The sequence below is a fragment of the Strigops habroptila genome, chromosome 11, assembly GCF_004027225.2.
Source record: "Strigops habroptila isolate Jane chromosome 11, bStrHab1.2.pri, whole genome shotgun sequence".
NCBI lineage: Eukaryota > Metazoa > Chordata > Aves > Psittaciformes > Psittacidae > Strigops > Strigops habroptila.
Genome location: NC_046360.1, coordinates 26,212,928 through 26,235,013, shown reverse-complemented (window position 1 = coordinate 26,235,013; position 22,086 = coordinate 26,212,928). Strand labels below are relative to the sequence as shown.

Here is a 22,086-nt window from a genome sequence, read left to right as displayed (position 1 = left end):
AGACAATACCACAGAGGCCGCATGCTCCCTGTGTTTCTCAGTTGCAACCCAAGCTCACCTTACCACAGTGTACCTCAATGCCAGTGCCAAGGGCTGGCAGTGAGCAGCAGAAATCCCTCAAGCCCAAGCCCACTCCAGAGCCAGTCCTGGTGGCAGCCATGCTGAAGAACCAGGAAGAGCTGGAGAATCAACCCCAATTGCCACTCATGAGCTCCTGCAGCTCTGCATCCCCCACTCAAACCATGTGCCTTTCAAGCAATGTGTGACACCAGGAGAGACTGCAAGGAGAAGCTGCAGGCTGAGCCACCACCGAAATAAAGCCACCCAGAGCCGCTCTGAACTGCATTCAGCCCCTGGGCTCTTCACAGCAGTCTGAGCTCAGAAAGCCTCCTCTGGCTTGGTCTGCCAGCCCCAGCACTCGCAGATGCTTCTCTGATGTAAAATATCTCGGGCATCAACTATCATGCAACAAGAAGCCATACCCACTAGAGGATGAGTGCCCTTTGCAACTGCAACCATAAGCAGTCAGTGCAGCAAGTAAATGATGTCATTACTGGGCCTTTTAACAAAAATGTTAGGACATGTTTAATATCCCCATGGGCTCCTCCTTCACTGTGAGAGCCATCAGCAGCACAGCCCCCAGCCTCGCTCTTGCTAATGAATGATGTTGGTCTTGGGTCTCAAGGCTCCAGCAAACTCCCACTATGGAAACTACCATATATATCTATCTATATCTATCATGGCTTCAGATTAGAGGGTCGCAGAAACAGGGCCAGGTGTCAGGAGAACCCCCAATCTACCCTGCTATTCCTGCCCTCACATCATCCACACCGATGGGATGCCATTGGAGATCTCGATTATAGCAGTATGTTAAATACAGGATTCTGAAGCATTGCCAGGAGAAAGTTGCACTGTTTAACTGTTGGTGTAAAAATATAAGTGGGGGGTTGGATTACAAATTGTGTAAAATTATAGAGCTTCAATGTGCAGGGTTTTGGCTGAACAAACTGAGTTCAGAGGGCAAGCAAAATCATATCCTCATGAGACAGGTCACCAGAGACAGGAATTCCTACATTCCACATCTGGGAAGGGGAGAAAAGGAAGAGGAAGAAAGAAGACAAATCACTGGATGGGAAAAACTACGCATTTTGTAACAAAAGAACTATCAGAGTCCAAATCCAGATTGGACTCACGTTTTGTGAATGGTTCCTGCCTTAACAAATATCAATTACAAGCATCTCCACACTCTGCCTTGAGACCACCTTTGGATGAATCCCACAGCTCAGTACATTTTTTTTTCTGCAGGTATTCAAGAAGGAGGCAAGTTTCTACAGTTACAATTGGGATCCCTTTGGATGCAGTTCAGAAAGGTCAACAAGAGGACTGTGGATCTATTTAACTGACATCTATCACTTCTTTTAAACACCAGCGATGCCAAGACTGCAGCTTCTCTGGGAGCAGAACCACCAGTCTCGAGGTACCGCTGCAGCTCACCAACACCCTGCAAAGCTGTCCTGTCACCAAAAGCAGCCACAGGCAGGACCCCAGGTGGGACCACAGCCTACAAAATGAGACTTGCTAATGATTCAAGAAATGTAATATAGCTTCTCCTCCATCTCTGACAATCAACTTATACTTCTTGTTAGACCTGACTGGGTAAGGCCAGTAAGACTGGTAAGGCCAGTGCAAGCCACCCCTGGCCTCAGCTGAGACAAGGTAAGACCTGGAGGTGGCTCAGTTAAATGTCTCCAACTCAGACACTGAAAACTCAGTCCCACTGGCTCCTACTTTCCCCCTCTCTGGGTTTGGGTAAGCCAAAAGGCTTCCTGGCGTGCCTGATGCACACTGAACACCAGGGACCGTATACTGCCGGTCAGTGGGAGGACAAAACACTTCAACGGAGATGAACAAAACACAGCGCTCCAATTTACTGATGAACGACCTCACTGCTGCAAAGCACATCCAGGGAGGCCGAGGGGAGAAGCAGCTCAGCACCCAGCATCTTTCCACCGCACTGATCAATTGCTTCTTAGTTATGCACATCCTCGTACCCCTGATATTATGTCCCTGCTTCTTTGCTGAGACTGTTTACATTTACATAATAAACACACAAAACATAAAACCTTCCAGTTCCTGTGTACCCACAGCATGTCACAACCCATTAATAAATTCTAGATGGGAGAAATTAAAAGTGACATCTCTGGAAAAAAATGTTACCCTAATTTACCATCAAAGAGCAATCTACAACAAAACCAAACAGCTGAACCACAACTGCGGATGCCTTTAACCCTTCGGGAGCTGGATTATTTGCCCAATGTCCTCTACAGTACAGTCTCCCCAGGAGGAGTGCCACAAGCACTTCACTCATCATAGACTCACAGAATGGTTTGGGTTGAAAGGCACCTTAACGCTCAGTTCCAACCCCCCTAACATGGGCAGGGACACCTTCCACTAGACCAGGTTGCTCAAAGCCCCATCCAACCTGGCCTTGAACGCTGCCAGGGATGGGGCAGCCACACAATCATACTCAAAAGCAGGACAAATAAAAAGCACAGTCTTAATATACATCTCAAAAACGGGTTCAGAGTAAAGTGCAAACAGGAAGGAGATTTTGAGACAGACTTAGAACTGGCCTAACCAATATATCTCAAGTCGGTCCCATTTCTGGAAGCCAGAAGGACAGGAAAGGGATGATATCCCACATCAGATCAGCAAATCCAAACTTGACCTTGTGGTTTAACTTCTAGGTTAGATCTATAAACTAGAGGAAACTAGTCATACAAATATCACATTAAATTTACTCTCCAGCCAGGCTAAAATTTCAAGATAAGCAGTGTTTTGAGAGCCCTTCTCCTGTTTGGAGATGCAGGCAGCCCAGAGGGCTCACCCTGCTCATTAACCGCAGTTCTCCAGCTACCCCTGTTGAAAACAAGCGATAAAAATGAAGAAAAACATAAGAGTCATAGAGCCAAGTGAAATGTCTGTCTAGCCCAACACAGCATCCCTGAGGGTGGCCATTAGCAAGTGCCCAGAAGTGGAAGAAAAGGGCCAGTGATGCCACCAAGTACATTCACCATGTGATGAGCTGCAGGGCCATGATTCCAAGCCCAAAGCGGGCAGCTGCTGCTGGGGAACACTCGTCCACATCTGTCATACTGCCCGAGGACTCAGGTTACACATCTGGCTTTCAAAAACATAGTATGAGGCAACAAACACATAGCATTGCCCTCCTGTTGTAAATGTAATACAATATATACAGTATTAACGATGTTAAAAAGCCTTTCCTTTTTACCTTCTCTTTCTGCCTGGTGCCTGCTGACCTTCCTTGGCTTACGGAAGCAGGCACGACAAAGTCCTCTTTCCTACTCACTTCCTACAAACTGCTGTGAGTCTTCATGCACTTACCACATTACACACTCTGCCCTCATTTTCAACTGAAGAGTTCTGGTCCACCTGACTGTTATTCCTGCAAGTCTGATGCTCATTTTTAACTTGCTTATCATTAATAATTCTGTATCATCAGCAGACTTTGTCATCTTCCTGTTCATCTTTTTTCCAAATAATTTATTAGGAACTCCACTGAAATTCTCCTTCCTTTTGTTCCCTGTCTTTTAACCAGTCATTAATCCAGAAAAACACCACTCCGTATTCTTCAACAGCTTCTTTTCATCAAGAACTTCAGCAAGCGACCTTTTCTGAAGCCTGTAAGCCACTGAAGGGACTGTGCCAACACAATCACTGGCTCCTAGAAATACCTCCACTAGATTTCTGAGGTGTAACTCTTCAAAAAGCCATGCTGACTCCTCTCTTCTATCTGCCTACATGCTTGTCATTCTGCTCTTTACGAAAGCTTCATCCAACAAGTCTGTTCTTAAATTCATATTGCTGATCTGTTCTTTGGCACCGACACCAGTTTAAGCATCAGGTCACATCTCATTGCTAGCCACTTGACAGTTTTATATCTCTGTTTATTTAAGATTCTTGGATAAATATTATCTGGAAAGACTTATAAGTGATAGTTCCTTTTACAGATTTGCTCTGCAACATCTGATGGCAATTCAGTTGGATAAGGTTTCTCAGGTTGGTAACACCAGCACCTCCCAAGAAAATCTCTAAGCTTTTCTATACCAAGTACCAAGCTAAAGAAGCCAGCTGGCCTTTGGCTGCACCCCACCATCTATTCCTCTTCACATCCTGCAGCAGGTTTCTTCCTTGTGATTTTGAAGAAGTTTTTGTTAGCTTTGTGTCTTTAGCAAGTTGTCTCTCAGAATTTTACTTGGCCTGCCTTAACATGGTTTTACATTTTCACTGCCAAACTCCTCTCTAGTTTTCTCATTAAGATGTGATGAGTACTTTGTAGTAAGCCCTGTTACCTTTCTCTGCTTTTCAACAACATTGGCTTTTCTGTACCTCTTTAGACTTTTGGGAAGGCACAGTTGTGTAGAACTCCACAATAAGCTTCTGTTTTAGACTAAGATTCAAGGATGAATCCTCACTGAGCAGAGCTCTCCATCACTGCTTTGGTTACCTTTTTAAAGAGCCTGATGACATCCTCACTGATCTGTGACAGCCGAACGATGACATTGTTCATGAAGATGTCATTGAGTGTGGCGTGATCTCTGCTCTCTCGACGGGTCTGTGTCAGAACCAGATACCAGCAGTTCACAGGGGAAAGGAGGTGCTGATCTTTCCTAGGGAATTGGGGAAAAAATAAAATCAAAAAGGTCAAGTGAACAAGTCAAGAAGGCACATAATCTTCAAATGAATGCTGACGGCATATTAACATTGCCTTCCTCCACTGCACACATCCCCTAGAACCCATTGTGTCCCCAAAGAAAAGTGTGTGAGCTCCTCTGGGCTGCCTCCCATCCCTAGAAACTACTGCAGACGGTGCACCACAGGCTCTCTACCAGCCAGAGCCATGTCCTTGTAGCAGACAGCACAGGGTCACTGGTGCAGGTCCGGGTGCTGGCCCAGAGCTGCTGCCCAACCAGGAATGTGACCGGGCAGACAGCCCATGCTCAGACACATGGCTGCCTGCCCACCAGCTGACCACAGCAGCACCTCCTCTTCAGTGCAAGGAAGACGCTTAAACATCTCTGCCAACACAGAAGCTCCCAGGCTAAATATTACACACAAGGGTTTCAGTGAGGCCAAGGAATTCCCATTCTTTGCCCCAAGGCGCTCTCTCCCACAGCTTCATCCTTATTTACCAGCCTCCCACAGCTGATGGTGGCAGGACAGAGGCTTTCTGTGCAGGGGAGATGGATGCCCTAATGCTGACGCAGGCACAGCCCTGTGCTTCACTCAACACAGATATGTATCGTACAGTCACAGAATGGTTTGGGTTGGAAGGGACCTTAAAGCTCATCTAGTTCCAACCGCCTGCCATGGACAGGGACACCTTCCGCTAGACCAGGTTACTCAAAGCCCCGTCCAACCTGGCCTTGAACACTGCCAGGGATGGGGTATATATGGATCTTCATATATAATCTGCCCTATACGGCTTGTTTTTTCTGCGTTAACTCAACTTTTGGAGGCGCCCAGTGCACTCTCTGGTTCACTGCTCCAAACCTAGGCTTTAAAGAGGTGTGGTCAGCCTGCAAAAGGTCGGTCAGCAATATTACAGTAATACAGTGCAGATACTCCAGGCAACAGCTCTGAAGGACCTGAAAACATGCAAGTCAGCCGGAGACAACACGAGAGCTGGTCCCCTGCCCCAGCCGGGTGGGGATCCCATCTGTGGCCCTGCTCCAGTTTCCAGGAACCTCTCTGAGTTCTTTTCAGTGCTTCCCCACAGGGATGTCTGGGGGCACACAAGCACACATACCTAATCAGACCCCAACCAAACCCTTCCCAAACCAGGTGCTGGAAGATGGTACAGGAGAGGAAACATCCCCGGCAATGCCTTCATAGAACAGAATAGAATCAACTAGGTTGGAAAAGACCTTTAAGCTCTTCAACGCTTTCCAAGGGATTGCTTCTTTTTTCCACTTTGCACTATTAATACAGCTGTCACTTCCTATTCAGGAGAGGCTCATTTGCCACACAATCTATTACACTGCATTTAGTCCACTAAACAGTGCTGAAGAAACTGTTTTGCATCCAACATTACCATGAAGTGTCTGTGTACAACATGGATACATTCATGTATGCTGAATATTTACAATGGTCTTAATCCAACTCATGCTGCAGACAACAGAGATCGCTGTGAGCAGCAGCAGGCATCAGGGCGGGCGACCTGAAGAGCCCCCAGGAGCCAGGCAACATCCTCAGAGCAAGATCACCCGCACCCAGCTCCACTGGGTGAGGCCCTGCCGAGGGGCATCCCGAGCCCCTGACACGCCTGGAAGCCGGGGGGGTCAGAAAACCTCTCTCGAGGGAAATTTCAGCAAACATTTCACACTTCATTAGAGCTTAATTCATTTTGACATGTTCCATTTCAACACTGAGAGAAACCTGCACCGCTCTCCATGTGCTGCATTTAGTACTGAAGGCAAACTAATCAAAAGTGAATCAAAATTTCCATAAATGATACAACTGAAACAAAACATTTCACATTGACCAACTGAGACACTTTGAGATAAATCCTCTAAATGAGGCAGCCAAGTGATAGGTTCCAAATGTTTCACCTACACCGTTTTCCCTGGTTAAACCAACACTTTCCTACAAGACGTGCTGGTTCCAGAGATTTGGCCCCTTCTGGCAGAGACCTTCCACGCCACCATCCCTATGTGCCAACAGCCATGCCCAATGGATGTATTCCAGCCTCAGAGGCTCCTCCTCCCTCCGCAGCACCTAAAAACGTGTGCAAGCTGCCTGGGAGCGCCCATTGCTTCTCCCACTCAGGAGACAGGTCTGTTGCACACCCAGGTTCAGCAGCCTGGGAGCACTGACAGTGCTGGCAACGTGGCCATGATGGGGATGGGCCTCAGACTCCCTGTGCTCAAACAAGAATGTCCTTCCCAAGAAGTCCTGCAATCAGAAAGCCAGCCCACGCTCACCACAGCTACACGGTGCAGCCAAAGCCTTCACACACATACTCCTCCTCAACCAAGATGTTCTCACCCATGGCACTGGGGCTGGTGCAGCCCTCCTCACTGCTGAACCCATGGAGAGGAAGGCGTGCTGACTCCAGCAAATCTCTGTGTGCTCATATAGACAAAACCACCACATATAAAGCATGAATGAGTCTGCCAACCTTCTGGAGCCCTCATGAACAGCCCAGCAGCAGCACCACAGCAATTACTGCTATTAAGGGCTGGGCCACAGCCTGCTGCACATGGCTACACAGGGACAAAGGAAGAGCTGAAGGTACTGTATTTCTTAAGAGTGTCAAAAGCCTCATCAGAATGATGACATTCATGAGCAAGCTGGGGAAGCAGAGCAGATGAACCTGACAAAGGGCAGGTACAAAGCAGTCCAGAAGGAAAATATATTAAGGGAGTCAACACAGAGTGAGACTGTGAGGACTCAGAAGAAGCGAGCACTGAAGTCAAGCTGACCCTATCGGCCCTATCAATACCATCACAAAATACCATCACAAACTACCAAGCACTTGTGTCCAGGTAAAGGTCACCTGTAGATACAGCACAACAGCATCCTCCCAGTATTGTATGCACAATAAGCAATGGCAGGGCTGTAACAGTGCTCTCAGCTGATGAAAGAGGCGCGCACACACCCTGAACCTTCATGGGCTCTGCCTCTGAACAAGAGCACCTTCCCAACCCCATACTGGGCAATTTCTCCCTCAGGACAGTTATGTCTGATGCATGGTACAGCAGCACCAGCCTGGCACCACACAACTGACAGGCAACAGTCAGATGCAGAACGAACAGACAGCACTGGAATGGCAATGCCTTTTCAGCAGACTTTCTGTAAGACAAGAGTAAAAGCTTTGCTCAGTAGAGAGACCAAGTAAACAGATTAAATGGGATTTAGTAATAGGAAATAAATAGGATTTAGTAATGTAACAGCAGAAATCGCTGCTCGTGCAGCTGAAACAGGAAAAAACAAACTCACAAGGGGTTAGAGAAGGAAAAAGACTGTGAAGAGCCAGGGGCTAGCGAGGCTGAGGGCATCAGACTGGCAAACCCCTCCATTTTCCAAGAAAGGAGCTAAACAGTGGCTGAAGTCTTTGGCTGTTGAACTGAATGACACTAGTTTCATCTTAAGCAAAGAGCATAATCCCAGTTGAGAGATTATTTCATGGACACTGCTGTCAGAAGAAGACAGAGACAAAGAGGAGTGCAGGGACCAGCTCATGTGCCAGCGACCAGACAGCAGCATTCACAGGAGCCTTGAGGTCACAGCCACCAGCCAGCCTACATAACAGCACAAGCTACATATGTACCCTCACCACACAACACAGTCACCTCCAGACTTCAATTCTACCTGAAGTTTGGGGTTGGTTTTTTTGGATCTTTTTTGTTTTAGCCATTCTCAACTGTATGGTTAAACTGAAAAGAAGCCGCTTTTGAAAACTTGCACATATTCACACATTTTCATCATCAGTTTGAGTTTCACACAATTCCAGCATCCAGTTCATGCTTCCTGTTTCAAAGCTTTGTTTCAAAATATTTCCGCTGTGGATTTGCCTCACTTCAACACTGTATGGGTGTGTGCACAGAAAACATACATACTTCATTTTTACAAACTGAAATAAATCAGATTTCCAGAAACCGCTTCCAAATGCGAGCCTGTGAACAGGTCTGCGCAATGTGAAGCACTCTAAGGATTAGACTACATAGAGAAACCAGGGTTTATAAAATGGGCCTACTATTCTTTGCACAATCAAATTAGTGACTGAATTCAATACTCTTAAAAAAAAAAAAATCAAGGAGCTTGACTCCTTCCTAGTCCCTCATTCCTGTTTTTATTGTACTGTATTTATTGTATTATACTCAAAGAAGTGAATAGTAGGTCTAATTCAGGCAGCACAGGTCAGTAATGCTGTGGTGAAAGTCTTGGTAAAAGGCATTTCTAGTTCCTTTTGTGAACCCTGCACAGTGATCAGACAGACAAGGTCATCAGTGACACTATTTAGCTCACTGCACTTTTGAACCGTGGAGCTACAAGCAAACATCCATCTAGCCCTCGAGGCAGTCTCTGGCCCATCATTTGGTACCACTGTGCCCCTGGCACCACCTGCTTACTTGAACTGGTGCTCTCTGGAGCTGCGTATCTTGGAGGAGAACCGTTCAGCCAGCTTCTCCAGGCTCCTGGAGTACTCCAGCTCGATCTCGGCCTTCCTGCGGAAGAACTCCTGCAGGTCCTGCAGCAGTTGCAGGCGTGACTCCGACTGCTGCTCCAGGCATTTGAACTGCTCCACCAGCTGAGTTCGGATTTCTGTACGGACACAAGACAGGAGGAGAAGAAAACGCAACGTCAGCAACAAGCACTGGCCAGGTGGGTTGTCTTTCCTGTCTCAGAGCAATCGCACAGGCTCTGCAACAGCAGGCTCCCTCACAAGCCTCAGGTTTAATTCAAGGCTCGATAAAACCAACAGACTTTTTTCCAAGCAAGAGCTGAAGAATGTCATTCACTAGTCTCATATTAAAACCTTGTTCTTTGTCAGAATAAATAGCTGTGTAAGTACACAGAGACCAGCCCTCAGAGCTTTTCAATTGCCTCTTCGAAACTAGAAAATGATACTTCAATTTATCTAGTACTACCTGAAGTCCTGTATTCTTTGCAGATAAATATATAATTTCTTGGTAAATGAACATTTGAATACCTACCAAACAGCTGACAGTGACCTGAAGGAAGCTGGCACTGTAAATTCCAACAGAGAACACAAGAGCAGAAACAAGACGGGAAAGAACACTATTTTGGTGGCACCAAAGCTTACTATTTCAACTAGCATCACACCCCAGCTCAGACAGTGCCCAGGTCACAGCTTTCCCTCCATCACCTCATGAGCTTACAACACACTAACAGTTAGCTCCAAACTCAGCACATTACCAAATAAGATGAAGCACATGCACACAACCACACAGGAACACAGGAAGTAACAGGAAGTAACACAACCTGTGGCTACTGGAGAAGTTGTTCATCAGGGCTTGCAAATAGGGCAGCCCCAAGTTCTCTTTCCCCAGCACATCTCAGGCTCGATGACCAGCCAAGAAGCCCATGGAAGGACCATGACAGGCATTTGTGGGTGCTTGTTTAGCTCAAAGGCTTCTCCATGCAGCTCAGGGTTTCGCCATGCAGGACAGCAGGGTCCAGCGCGTCCTGGCAAGCCGGCACCGGGGGAACCCTCATCACTGCCAGACCATGGGCATCTCCTGCAAGAGGAGCAGAGCCCTCCCTGCAAGGGGATGCTTGGCCACCCACAAGGATTACCAGGACCTGACTGCAAACATGGACAGTCACAGCCTATGTGACAGTAGGACTCAGCCTGTACCAAGAAGGAAGTCCTAAAATTGCTAGAGCTCTTTGGCAAGACGGCTACATCTCATCCTTGGTTCCTTCTGCAAACTCAGCATGGCAAGATGACAAACGGTAACTTACCCACAAGAACCACAGCAAGCTAAAAGTACCTCTACTGCCTGAGCACAAGAGCTTGAAATCGCTGCACGGTAACTGGGAAGCTCAATGACCTAACCAAGACAATACAGTGGTGTCATTCCAATGACTCAAATAATCTTCAGTATATGCATATATATGTGTGTGTGTATATATATATGCGTATATACATATGTATGTATGCACGCAAGGCAGACTAGCCCTACCAGTTCCCTGCCAGCATCAAGCTGTCCCACAACTTCACAGCTACAGCAACCTCCTACCCAGACAATCATTACTCCATATTGGATGCTGAATTAATGAATTATTAAGTAATGATGATGCAAAACACTGACTGAAATCACAAAAGATTTATGGTCAATTTCAAGCTCTTTAAACTTGTGAGGATCCCACGTGGAGGAGGTTAAAATTGCCATTAGAAGAACGTGACAGTCTGGTATTTTTCAACACTTCTTCATATAACAACTTTCATGTGAGACTGAGCCACTCGCAGCCTGGCAGGTGAACTCCAAAGAGCCACAGGAACAAGGGCACCTGCAGCAATCTCATTACTGGGCAATTTAACGATGGCAGTAATGGGACTGGAGGCTGCAGGCTGCGTGAAGGTCACCTAAAAACCAAAAGCTCCTTGGAAATAACAAATGCTGAAATCTCCTAAGTTAATCAGTCACCATATGTGAGATCTTCTGTGGGCACTGCTTTTACAGCACTTCCGTTATGTTCCTGATACTTTATGAGAGGATAGCACAATTGTTCATAAAGATGCATCTGAGGCTCATACAGAGTCTTGGCAAGAGACTTGACACACTGCACTGAGCCACTAGCAAAGCCATTTTCCATTCGTTAATATGCCTGAAGAACTGTGTGATCATCCCTGTGGCGATGACTGGTGTCAGAATGTCTTGGTCTTTACTCTTGCATCAAAATAAGTGGTATCCTCCCCCTGTGGTATCCACAGCACCATGCCAAAATAGAGCTGCACGCCTCGCACCCGCAGACAACGCTGCTTCTCCATCCCCTGTTCTTCACATTCATGCTCATATGCAAAAAATAGATTTATTCCCCTTGCAATGGCACTTTCTCTGGAGAGAGAGGAAGGATGCTCTAATGCCACACAACAATATTTAGCCCGGGTTTGCTGAAGATGCACAGGAATGCCGGGAGGAGCTGAGTGAACCTCCAGAAAGCAGTACTCTACCATTACACTTGAAAGCTGGTCCAATCCAGCTATGAAAACTAGCCTTGGCTTTACAGAGAGATCACGTGTACGCAGCACTGCAGCTTCGATTTCATGGGGGAAGACGGCTCTTGAGGGACTGTGTGTGTGCAGGAACAGCGATGCCTTATGGGATCAACAGGAGACAGCCACCTACGCAGCCACGGCTTGTGACAGCTCCCTCGCTTTCCACCCGAGCAGAGCCTGGGTGCGGGATGGAGCTGGTGCTGTCACCCACTGAGCTTGGCTTCCCGGGGTACAGCACGCCTGCCACGTTACAGTGCTGCTCCACATGCACCCCTTTTGAAGGCAAGCACGTTCCCCTTATACAGCTGCTGCAGTTAGCGATGGTGTTCACTGGGGCTGAGGGTAGAAAAGAGAAACTGCCTTTGAATTGAGCCTTAGAAACCCACTGCTCTGTTCCTACAGGATACAAAGGTACCGGTTTCATAACAAAACATTTTTAAAATGTTCACATTCCCCTGCCAGCAAGAGTTTCCTTCCCACACAAGGTCAGTGGAAATTTCATTACATCCCATATGGATTTTACATTTCTACTCCTGCTGGTGCCAACACAGGACTTGCTTTATAGAACTCTGCTTTCCTGAGCAAGTTCGATATAGATTTTTATTTAAAGCCACAGAGATTTCATCTTTAGCTCACTCTTTTCATAGTGGATTACAACCTGAAGTGGTCTCCAGAACAGCTCTTAATAACCCTGACAATGTACAGAAATACAAGGAATATCAGTAATGCTTATTCAATCTTTTCCATTTCCTATCTACTCCCATTTTTTTCTGAATCTGAGCAACTGCTGCTTATCTGATCTTTGTATCTGGCACAAAGATTTCTCCTTGACTCTTACAGGGTCATTCAAAGCAGTTCAGACAGCAACACATACAGAGGCTCACTGAGGCTCTTGTAGCTTTCACCACCCCCTGCTCCAAACAACAGGAGTGTGCAGTTTGTGCCCATCAGACCCGCAGCCTCCACCACAAGCTCAGTGAGGGTCACCACATCAGTGAGCAGGCAGCATGCAGCTCCCTCTCCTTCATCATCCCATGTACGCCGGCTCACCCAAGAGTCCTGGCACCAGGAGGACTCAATAGTGGCACATCAGTCCCACCAGCAGGCAAGAATGCTCTTGGGCATCCCGGCATCAGCAAAGCTCATTTTGACCTGTGTCAACAGAACTCCTTTGTTTTCTGCACTCCTGTAATGTGTTGCTTTCATACTTTAAAGCTTACTTGCAGAAGTTCTGCCAGGCCAGCACCATCTAAGCATGCAGAGGGCAGTCTCTCCAGACATGGAGAACCTGCCAGCCATGACCCTAACGCCACTGAGCTACGAGCAGTCTCACAAACAAATGGAGACAGCCACTGACCCCAGGAGCTCTTGCTGCATGTTAAATGGAAAAGGTTTGCAGTAGAAAACAAAATTAAGGGCTGCTGGCACCAGTAATGCAAAGACAGAAGCACTAACAGAGAAAACTACATTCTTCAGTGCTCCGGAGGTCTCCGAGTCAGCCACTCACAAACACAGCCCCTGACAGTGCCTGCATTGTCGCTCCCCTGCTTCCACCGTTACTTTGCTGCTGCATTTAAGAGGCGCCCTCCATTCAATTAAAATGAACTTGCTCCTAAGTAGCCTTTTCAGATAACCATGAAAAAGAAAAAGCAGGCAGGCAGAAAAGCCTTTTTCCACCCTTCACGCCTGCTGCCTAGGGAACAGGCAGGAGCACTTGGAGGACATGCATTTTCTCCTGCCTGCACAGAGGAGCTGGAGACCAGCCCCACTGATAGAGTAGCCACCATTTTCTGTTTGATCCTGACACCCTCTATCCTCTCCCTCTAACCTGGTCTCCTGCTCATGCAGCAGAGACAGAGAGAGTGGATCCCTAGCAAATCCAAACCTATCAGGCCTCTACTAACGTCCAGGGTGACACTTTGATGGGTCCCAGCCAACAATCCAGACCAAAACCCACACTGGTTTTACCAGCACTCTTTGCAAGCAGTTTTCTGGCCAGCAGCATCAGCACGAGCTGATAGCCCTGTCCATCATGGGAGGATTAACAGGCCTTTAATTATAACCTTCAACTGAGTGCCAATTATGTTTTCCATGTTAGACAAATAACTTTTCTGTGCCTGACCCCAAAACTCTTGAAGACAGAGCTAGAAAGCAGAGGATGCTCACAGGAAGAGATGCTTCTGGAACTAGAGGGAGGGGAGTCACCTCCAGGCACTCAACTGATGTGCATTGTGGAGAACTGGCTTTTAGAAATGACTGGATGAGACAAGCCCGAAGCACAGGCAGTTGGGAACAGGAAAGTTCATGTTTTCTTGGGCTACAGTAAAGTCTACAAAGAAAGAGCTAAACTGTTAAAACCCTGATGGGTGCCCACCATCACTCAGGGATTAACCCCTTCATTCCTGCTCTTTGGCTGCAGGAATCCGTGGTCAGCCTCACCTCTCCAGCTGCACACTTCCACATAACGGTTACTATGAAGTTGCAGCAATAGGAGAACTGCTCCTATTCACAGTTGAAGAAACACGTACACGAGACGCTGTTATATGGCGGCAGGTTGGTAACTCCTGGAATTCACATAATGGTGGCAGGTCCTTATTTACAATGAATAAAAATAATCTGGCAAACTAAAAGGAAATGGGATGCCTCAGAGAGCATCACTAACAAGTTACTCTGTGAAAGCTAAAGATTTCTCACAGAAATGACCCAAACTGGCTCAGCCCCTTTCTTGGTTCAACCAGTACATACGGGGGTTTTTAATATCCCACGTTCAGAGCCTGCATTGCTAGATTCAAATTAAGCTTCTTTCCATGAAGAGCAAACCTCACCACGAAAACTCTCCAACTCTGGCTTCTGCACAGCACCATCAGGATGTGAACAGAAATGCTGAAGATCCGCACAAGGAAAATGGCCACCTTATCATCTATGTTTCTGAACTTGCGATTTATAGGAACTTTTAGTAGAAACCAACAAACAAAAACCTACCAAGCTGCTTTAGGAAGAACTGAAAGGATTTGCCAGAAAGCAGAAAGCAAAACATTAAATATAATTATGTAGCTGGTCGTTTCCAACAGTAGTTTGTCCGAAGTGTTCCCATGATTTACTTCGCAATATATGAAATCAAACAGTGCCAAAGGAGAATAACAGAGTGACCCATTCTGCGAACACGGGTGCTAAAAAAGCCTGAGTCCCCTTGAACTCTGCTGACCAGCTGGCTTCCAAGAGTTGCTGCTTTCTTCCTCCCAGTTTGTTTGGTTCTCTTCATAAAAAAGGAGTTTCCACTGTGAGCAGTCCTGTTATTTGAAATGCAGAATCAGAGGTTGCAAATGCAAGAAATATGATTTCCTCAGCTCTTCTGAAACACAACAGCAGGGATGCTGGAAAAAACAAAATTCCTTGGCAAACCAAGGACAGCAGCAATGCTCAAGACAGGCTGTGGGACCGCTAATCCAGCCAGGAGAGAGAACAGCTGTAATCAGAAAATCTGGGGCTTTGACTTTGGTAAACATTTTCAAGTCAATTGGCCCGTATCACAGCCAATGGCTGCTCATTAAACCACGCGAGATGTCAGCAGCAATCAGACATCCCAAAGAGACGAGGCTCCAGCCCTAGGGCCCGGCAGAGCGGGATGACAGCCACCACTGCCTCCAGGACCATGTTTAACACGGCCCAGCACAGAGTCCCAACATCAATCCACACCACCGAGATCTCAAATAAAGCACAAGTCCCTCATCAGTTAAAGCAGCCCAAGCATGCTCACATCCCTCTGAAAGCCAGAGAAAGGAGTGTGACAGAGGGGATGCAGAAGGAAAGCAAGTGTGACCGCCATGGCCAGCCCTGTGACACAGAGCACTGTGCACGGGCTGACATGCCTGAGTGGGGATAAACCTGCTGCAAACAGCCCTGCTGCCAACAGCCAAGTGGTACATGAGCGTTAGAGACAGCACAGAGATGAGACGAGCGTTTCACATCCAGCCTTTGGCAGGATTGTAAATGAATGGCAACATTAACAAAATGCAAAACATAAAACCCCACCCAGAAACTTGACAGAGCTATTAAAAAGCCAGCTCAGGACAACACCCTGAACATGCTAACACAGTGCTGCTCATGGCCAGCGGCTGGGTGGGATGACTGGGCAACCAGTCCCTGATGGCCCTGCGAGCCTATGATGGGCAGGAGGCTTGGAGGTGGCATGTTTTGACATTATGGTCACTACAACCCAACTACAACGCTGAGCCTGGATGAAACTCTACGTGTGTGGTTTGCAGCAAAACAGTGTGCTTCTGCAGCAAAGTGCAAAGAGCTACACAGAGGAAGCAATCCTTTCCACATAGGTTTTGTAACATTAGGCGCTGTTCCTCCTCCAATACAAGAAGATTTACAGTTGCTCAGGTAGCATTTTCTATCAGGCATCAGCCTCTGTGGTGTCAGCATGCAAAGGCAGTGCTCGATGTCAACAGAGCAGGCTGTTGCACAAAGCGCCAGAAAGATCTCCATGGAAAGGTATTTCTTGGTTGCTTTCTTAATGTAAGACTCGTCTTCAGCCACAGACACCCACAGCTCTCTGCGCCAGTGAGAGACAGCAACACTGTGCCTAGTCCCACATGCCCACCGGCTGCACCGAGCTCTGTTCCTCAGTGCTCAGGAGGGTTGCATCAGAACAACAAGCAGCCCAGGCTTATGGCACGCAGCTCATCACCAACAGCAGCTCCCACAGGGTCCTGAGATGAGCTGATTCCCACGGGCACTTCTGTTGAACCTCAGGAAACACGGACCTTCAGAAATGCTGGAGTTCATATCATGACTACCATGGCAAGACCAACTCTTGTACCTTGAGGGAGCTCTGCGTTTGGGTTGGAAACCGATAGTCGTCAGTGTGCTGGTGAAAGAGTAAAGCAAAGGCAATTCCCCAAACCTTTTCAAGACTTCAGAGAAGTGTTGTTGGGTTTAATGTTAACATCTTGGCCAGTAGATCAAGGTAAATCTCATTTTTAACTTTCCTAGGCTGTTCATCTCATCCATTCTCCAGGGAGGACCCTGCTGGCAGCCATGCACAGAGCCCAAGTACAATTACACACATCCAAATAGCATACCTCTGACAACACAGATGATGCAGTGTTTTACAAAGCACAAAATTATTTGGGACAAACCGTGGCCAATTTGAGTGCTCATCTTAGAAGTAACATGCTTACGTGAAGAGGTCAAGATGAAGACAACATGCTCAGCTCCAGTTCACTGTTAACATGCTGCTACTTCAGCTGGTCCCACCCTCAGCTTGCTGAAGGATATTTTCCATATGATCTCATGTTTTAAATATAACAAACTCTAGACGAATGTCACTAGATCAATGCAATCTCTACCAGTGGTATTCATTATCATTATTCACTCATTCCTTGTGTTTTCATACAGCTTACATTCTCCTGGGCAGCAGAATCTCTGAATTTTAACAAATACTATGTTGAAATCCCAGCCCCAGCTGAGACTGTGGCAAAACTCCCACCAGTTTCAATGGAGCTAGGATTTCATCCTTTGGCAGTAAATGGAACAAGTGAGACAATCTTGTTCTCCAGAAGTTATTTTGCAAGCCTCCCCTTCTTCCAGTAACCCCTGGCTCCAATACTTCTTCCTTCAGTGCTTATAAGGGCCATGCTCCTTAACTGGCATCAACCACAGTGGAAGCCAACACCAGCAGAAGCACATTGCTGATCCGTAATGTACTGCTACTCTAGAAATTACTTTATTCGTGAAGAGTAAAACATCTTAAACAAAAATCAAAATGAGTTTGAGTGAAGCAACTGCAAGCTAAGCAGTGTAATGGTTCAATAGGGTAATGGTACAATGGTTCACAGCTACGTTTACTTTCGCTTATCCCATCTTAGGTCAAAGTGCCACATGAGATGAACAGAACTTTCTGCTGCTGCACCTTCAACACAACACTCACAGCCCAACACCACGGCCCTACAACAACCTGCACACTTACTTCAGTGTCAGAAATTCAAATTGGGTCCCAGCAGAGCCCACTGCCAGAAGAGGCAAAACCGCATGCAGGAGCCAGGACCAGCCCCTGGACTTATAAAGTTCACATATGGGCAACACATGCTGAGTTTAGGATGGGCTTATTAAATATACCAAATTTTACAGGGCAAAAACCAGTGAAAAACAGGCAGTGGAAAAATACAGTTAGTTAAGAGGTGCACAGCCTGGATTGAAATGCTAAAGACCACAGGAACCAAGAGTGCTCCAGCAGCAGGAAAGCCGGCAGCCATGGAGATGCAGCGATGCTCCAGCCAACAGAGCCATCAGCTGGGAGCACTGCACACCCCAGCCCCAATAGCTGCAGCCCATGTCCAGGCCCCCTGCAAGCCAGCACCCTCTTCCTCAAGGACATGCTGGTTTTGACACGCTGCCCCTTCCACAGCCCCCAGGGCCAGGCTCCGGCTGCCCAGACAGGGACAGACAAAAGCTGAGGTTTCTCTAGCAACGGGCTGGCTGGGATGAAAGCTTCCAGAGACCTCCTCCTCACCTGGCAGCACTGCTTCCATAGGCCAAGAGAGCAGGACCAAGCCCTGCTGCAACCAGGCTCCAGCCCAGGGCCACCCACCACCCCTGCCTGAATTATCTGTCCATAACAGTGTCGTCGGCTGATCCTCCATACGGGCATCCTAGGACAGCCGCTGCTCTAACATATGTTTCACCCCACTGATTTGTGACAAGTGAGAAAATATGCTTGGCAACAAAAGCCATTATTTTTCTCACAACTGGGATTAGACCCAATAGTTTATTGCAAATATAGCATGGTAAGTTGGACTCGGAGGAGAATCCAATTCTTCTACAAATATGGAATGCCATTTGACATCCAATTTCTACTGCTTCCCCCTTCAGCCTATTCATGCTGTCTTCATTAAAAGCCCAGCCCTCTTTGCCACAGAATTACCTCTTAAGTATCTTCTAGTGCTTTGTTATCCTGTTTTTCAACAGTATGCACCATTTCCCTTGGGAGAGTCCTCACACACACACTTCTAATGCACCACTAGCCTGGATTCATGGTTAAAACACCAAGCAGGCTCTTGCACCAACCAAACCCCCCTGCCCCAGGCCCAGACAGTGGTCAGAACACCCCATGGCACGGTGCTCGGGACTTCCACTCAGCCTCCATGGACTGTTATGTGTGTATGAAAATAAGCAGAGCAGAGCCCTGAAATCTCCCGTGGCACAACTCCTGCTCCCTGGCACCATCCTTCTCATCCTTCTGTCTCACCCCACTCTGCAGCCAGCTCCTGCCACCAATGTGTTGCAGCAGCAGAGAGAATTGAGGGATGGTGCTGCAAGAGGAACATACATCTTGTGATGGCTGAATCCAGGGCAAGGCTTCAGCAAGTCCCAAGGGTGACACTGTTCGGCTTAAACAGCCACAGAGGGACAAGGACCATGGACTGGAGCACCTCGAACACAGAGCTGCCATGCTTCTTCCTGCCGTACAGAGCCCCCGACTGACAGCCTGAGGGTGCCCTCGTGGTGGTGAACACACATGAAAGCTTCAGGGAAGGCACAGAGCAAACAGCTCAAAGCAAGGAAACAGCTCAAAGCAAGCTAACAAACCTCCCTCCTTCCCCTACATGTCACTATTAACAACCCTGTCTAGGAAAAGACAAGAAATTTGGCTCTCAGTAAAACAAAGAGTGAGACAAGCCTTTTATCCAAAACTAGAAGTTTTGGATTTAAAAGACAAGAAAACACTTCTCAAGTCTGAAAACAATCCATGTGGCATTCACATTTTCCATACAGTTTTTTTCATGTGTGTCTTTAATCCCCAGCCCTAAGGAGTGCACCAGGAGCCAGCCTGCTCCCGGACACGGCACCAAACCAGAGGCATTTCCACCCAATGGCCCTGGTTTTGCCTTTGTACCCACACTGAGCCCTCACACCGTTACTCACTGGGCTGTAAGGTAACTTCTGGTTTCATAACTGCTATAAAAGGAAGTGAAAGTGTCAGAAATTAGATCTTGAACTGAGGGATTTTTCCCTCCTGGGAAAGCCCCTGCCCTGGAGGGAGCACAGAAGGCCTGGGGGCAGCATCCCCCAGGAGGAGACACAGGGACATGGGGCTTGGGAGCCCCAAATAGCAGCTCAGGGAAAACACCACCTTTGTTCTGCTGTGAACCAAGCTGGTTTCTGGACCTGCCCAAGCCCCTGCTCACTCACTCTCACTGCTGGCAAAGGGCACAGCTTGGTCCTGGGGTTTTCCACAAGCCTGGACCAAGCACCCTGGTGCATGATGGGCTCCCTACTACACCTGCAGGAAAAGAGTGGCAAAGCCATGAAGAAAAATTCCCTTTCTATGGGGATATTTGCATAAACAGTTTTACACAAGCCATCCTTTCCTTCAAATTAACTCCAACCAAAACATGATAGAAATGAACTGACTGTGCTGGTACCCCTGAGCACAGGGTACGGTTATACCAGAGGGTCAGCACCCAAAGCCACATCGGTGCTGTGTTATAAGCCCTAAACACCTACCATCCATCCCAACAGCTTCCCAAGTGGCCATGCCACTGCCACATGAGGAAGGCAAGAGAAACCCTCACAGCATCTCCTCCCAGCAAAAACAGCAGCCAGGCAGGAGGTTACAGCCTCCTCCTGCTGACTTTGGCAGCAACGCAATGGGAACACGCTAACTACTGCTCACAGCTTATTTTTCTCCCTCCTGCTCTCTCCAACAGATTTTGTTTCTAACAAGAATCCCCTGAAGCCCACAGAAAAGTGAACAAATAACTAACTGGGTTCAGCTGCTTTCTGCTGGCCCCGTTCCCTGGGCACAGCAGCTCTGGCCAAGACAGGCACACACAGGCCACAGGGTGAACATGTGCATTAGGGTGCACTGTCGAGTGTATTACTGCCCTTCATTAGGCTTCTTCCATTAACACTGTAATACCATGGTCAGCCCATCATATCAGTGGCTACCAGAATGATCTCTGTGTGCATCCCCTTTGAGAGGCTAAGTGGAGAGTGGGTAAAAATGGGTTTATAATGGCTTTCCAGCCACCTGCAGGGAGCATAAATCCCATCTACTGCACTGCATTCCCGAAACAGCGTCCTGCTGCAATCCCAGCAGACCAGGAGCCTCCTGACCCCAGGGAACTCAGCCAAACACACAAAAGCTGAGGCATGGGCAGCAAATGTTACCCTTTTCATGGAATCTGCTGGCTCCCACATCCCAGTGTGAACAAGCTTTACACCTCTGTAACCAACCACTGGTCAGAAGGGTTCAGCGAGGTGCTCCTGCCTTCCCTGACAGAGAAGCCAGCGCCTTTGCACAGGGACAACACACAGCAGCTTCCCATAAAGCAACACAAGCCAAAGGGTCCGACATTGTGGCACCCCAACAAGAAATGCCACCTGTGGAAAAAGATCTGCCAGCCAAGTCATCCTCTTCTTCCTGCACCCCTCCCCAACAGTCTGCAGAAGCCAGACATGGGGAGATCAAAGCACATACCAGCACAGTGCTCTGAGAAACATCCAAGAGCTGGAGGAAGCACCAGACACTGGTCATGGCCACCTCACTCCCCACTCCTCCTCTCCAGGCCACGGGTCTGTGCTAGGGCTCCTGGTAGAAAGCAACCATACGGTAAGAGGAGAGATAGGGAGGTGGATGCCAGAACAGAAAAGTTTGTCCCACCTCCTCTCCTCCACCAGCACAACGTACAGCCCCTCTGCAGGGAGAAAACAAGCCATGCAACACAACACACAGCTACTCAAGGCCTTAGCCCAACATGTAAACAGGACCTAACAGAGAAGAAACCTTCCCTGGAGGTACGTTTGAACCCCAGTGGGTCAGACCACCTGATCCTGAGGCTTATGGCAATGTCTCATTTCAAAGGGGCTCTCCCAGCTCACAGCACCGGTGTCGCTGCTCTGCTCTGAAGCAGCCTCTCCCAGCTCCACATCAAATGTGAGAGAAACTCTTCCCCCTCATCCCTTTCTTCTTTTTAAATGAAACACAGTCACCTTATAGCATTCAGCACTTCTCGGGAAGCCAGTGCATCAAGGGCAACAGGTTTGGCCACGTTTAAGGAAACATTGGTAACTTTTTCCCTCTATTTTTCACAGTGATATTCAAAATGCAAATGAAAGAGTAATAGAATTTCAAAACTAAAGCAACCAAATAATTTTTTTGCTTTTCTACTTGCAGAACATACGTTAGCAGGGCATTCTGCATGAGAAAAGCAGTTGTGGAACAAACCTGATCTTCTGATACTCTGGTTAGAGCTAACACAGCGATTTCCGTTTTGCTGTTCACCAGCACTTCAGAGAGGGGAATT

General features: G+C 47.6%; 1 protein-coding gene across 1 annotated transcript in view; it reads right to left on the bottom strand.

Moving 5' to 3' along the window:
• SRGAP3 (SLIT-ROBO Rho GTPase activating protein 3) overlaps positions 1-22,086 on the bottom strand; it is a 119,560-nt gene that overhangs the window by 51,473 nt on the left and 46,001 nt on the right. Inside the window, 2 exon segments of the mRNA XM_030500523.1 lie at positions 4,529-4,691; positions 9,156-9,348. Coding sequence (XP_030356383.1) covers positions 4,529-4,691; positions 9,156-9,348 — 356 coding nt within the window.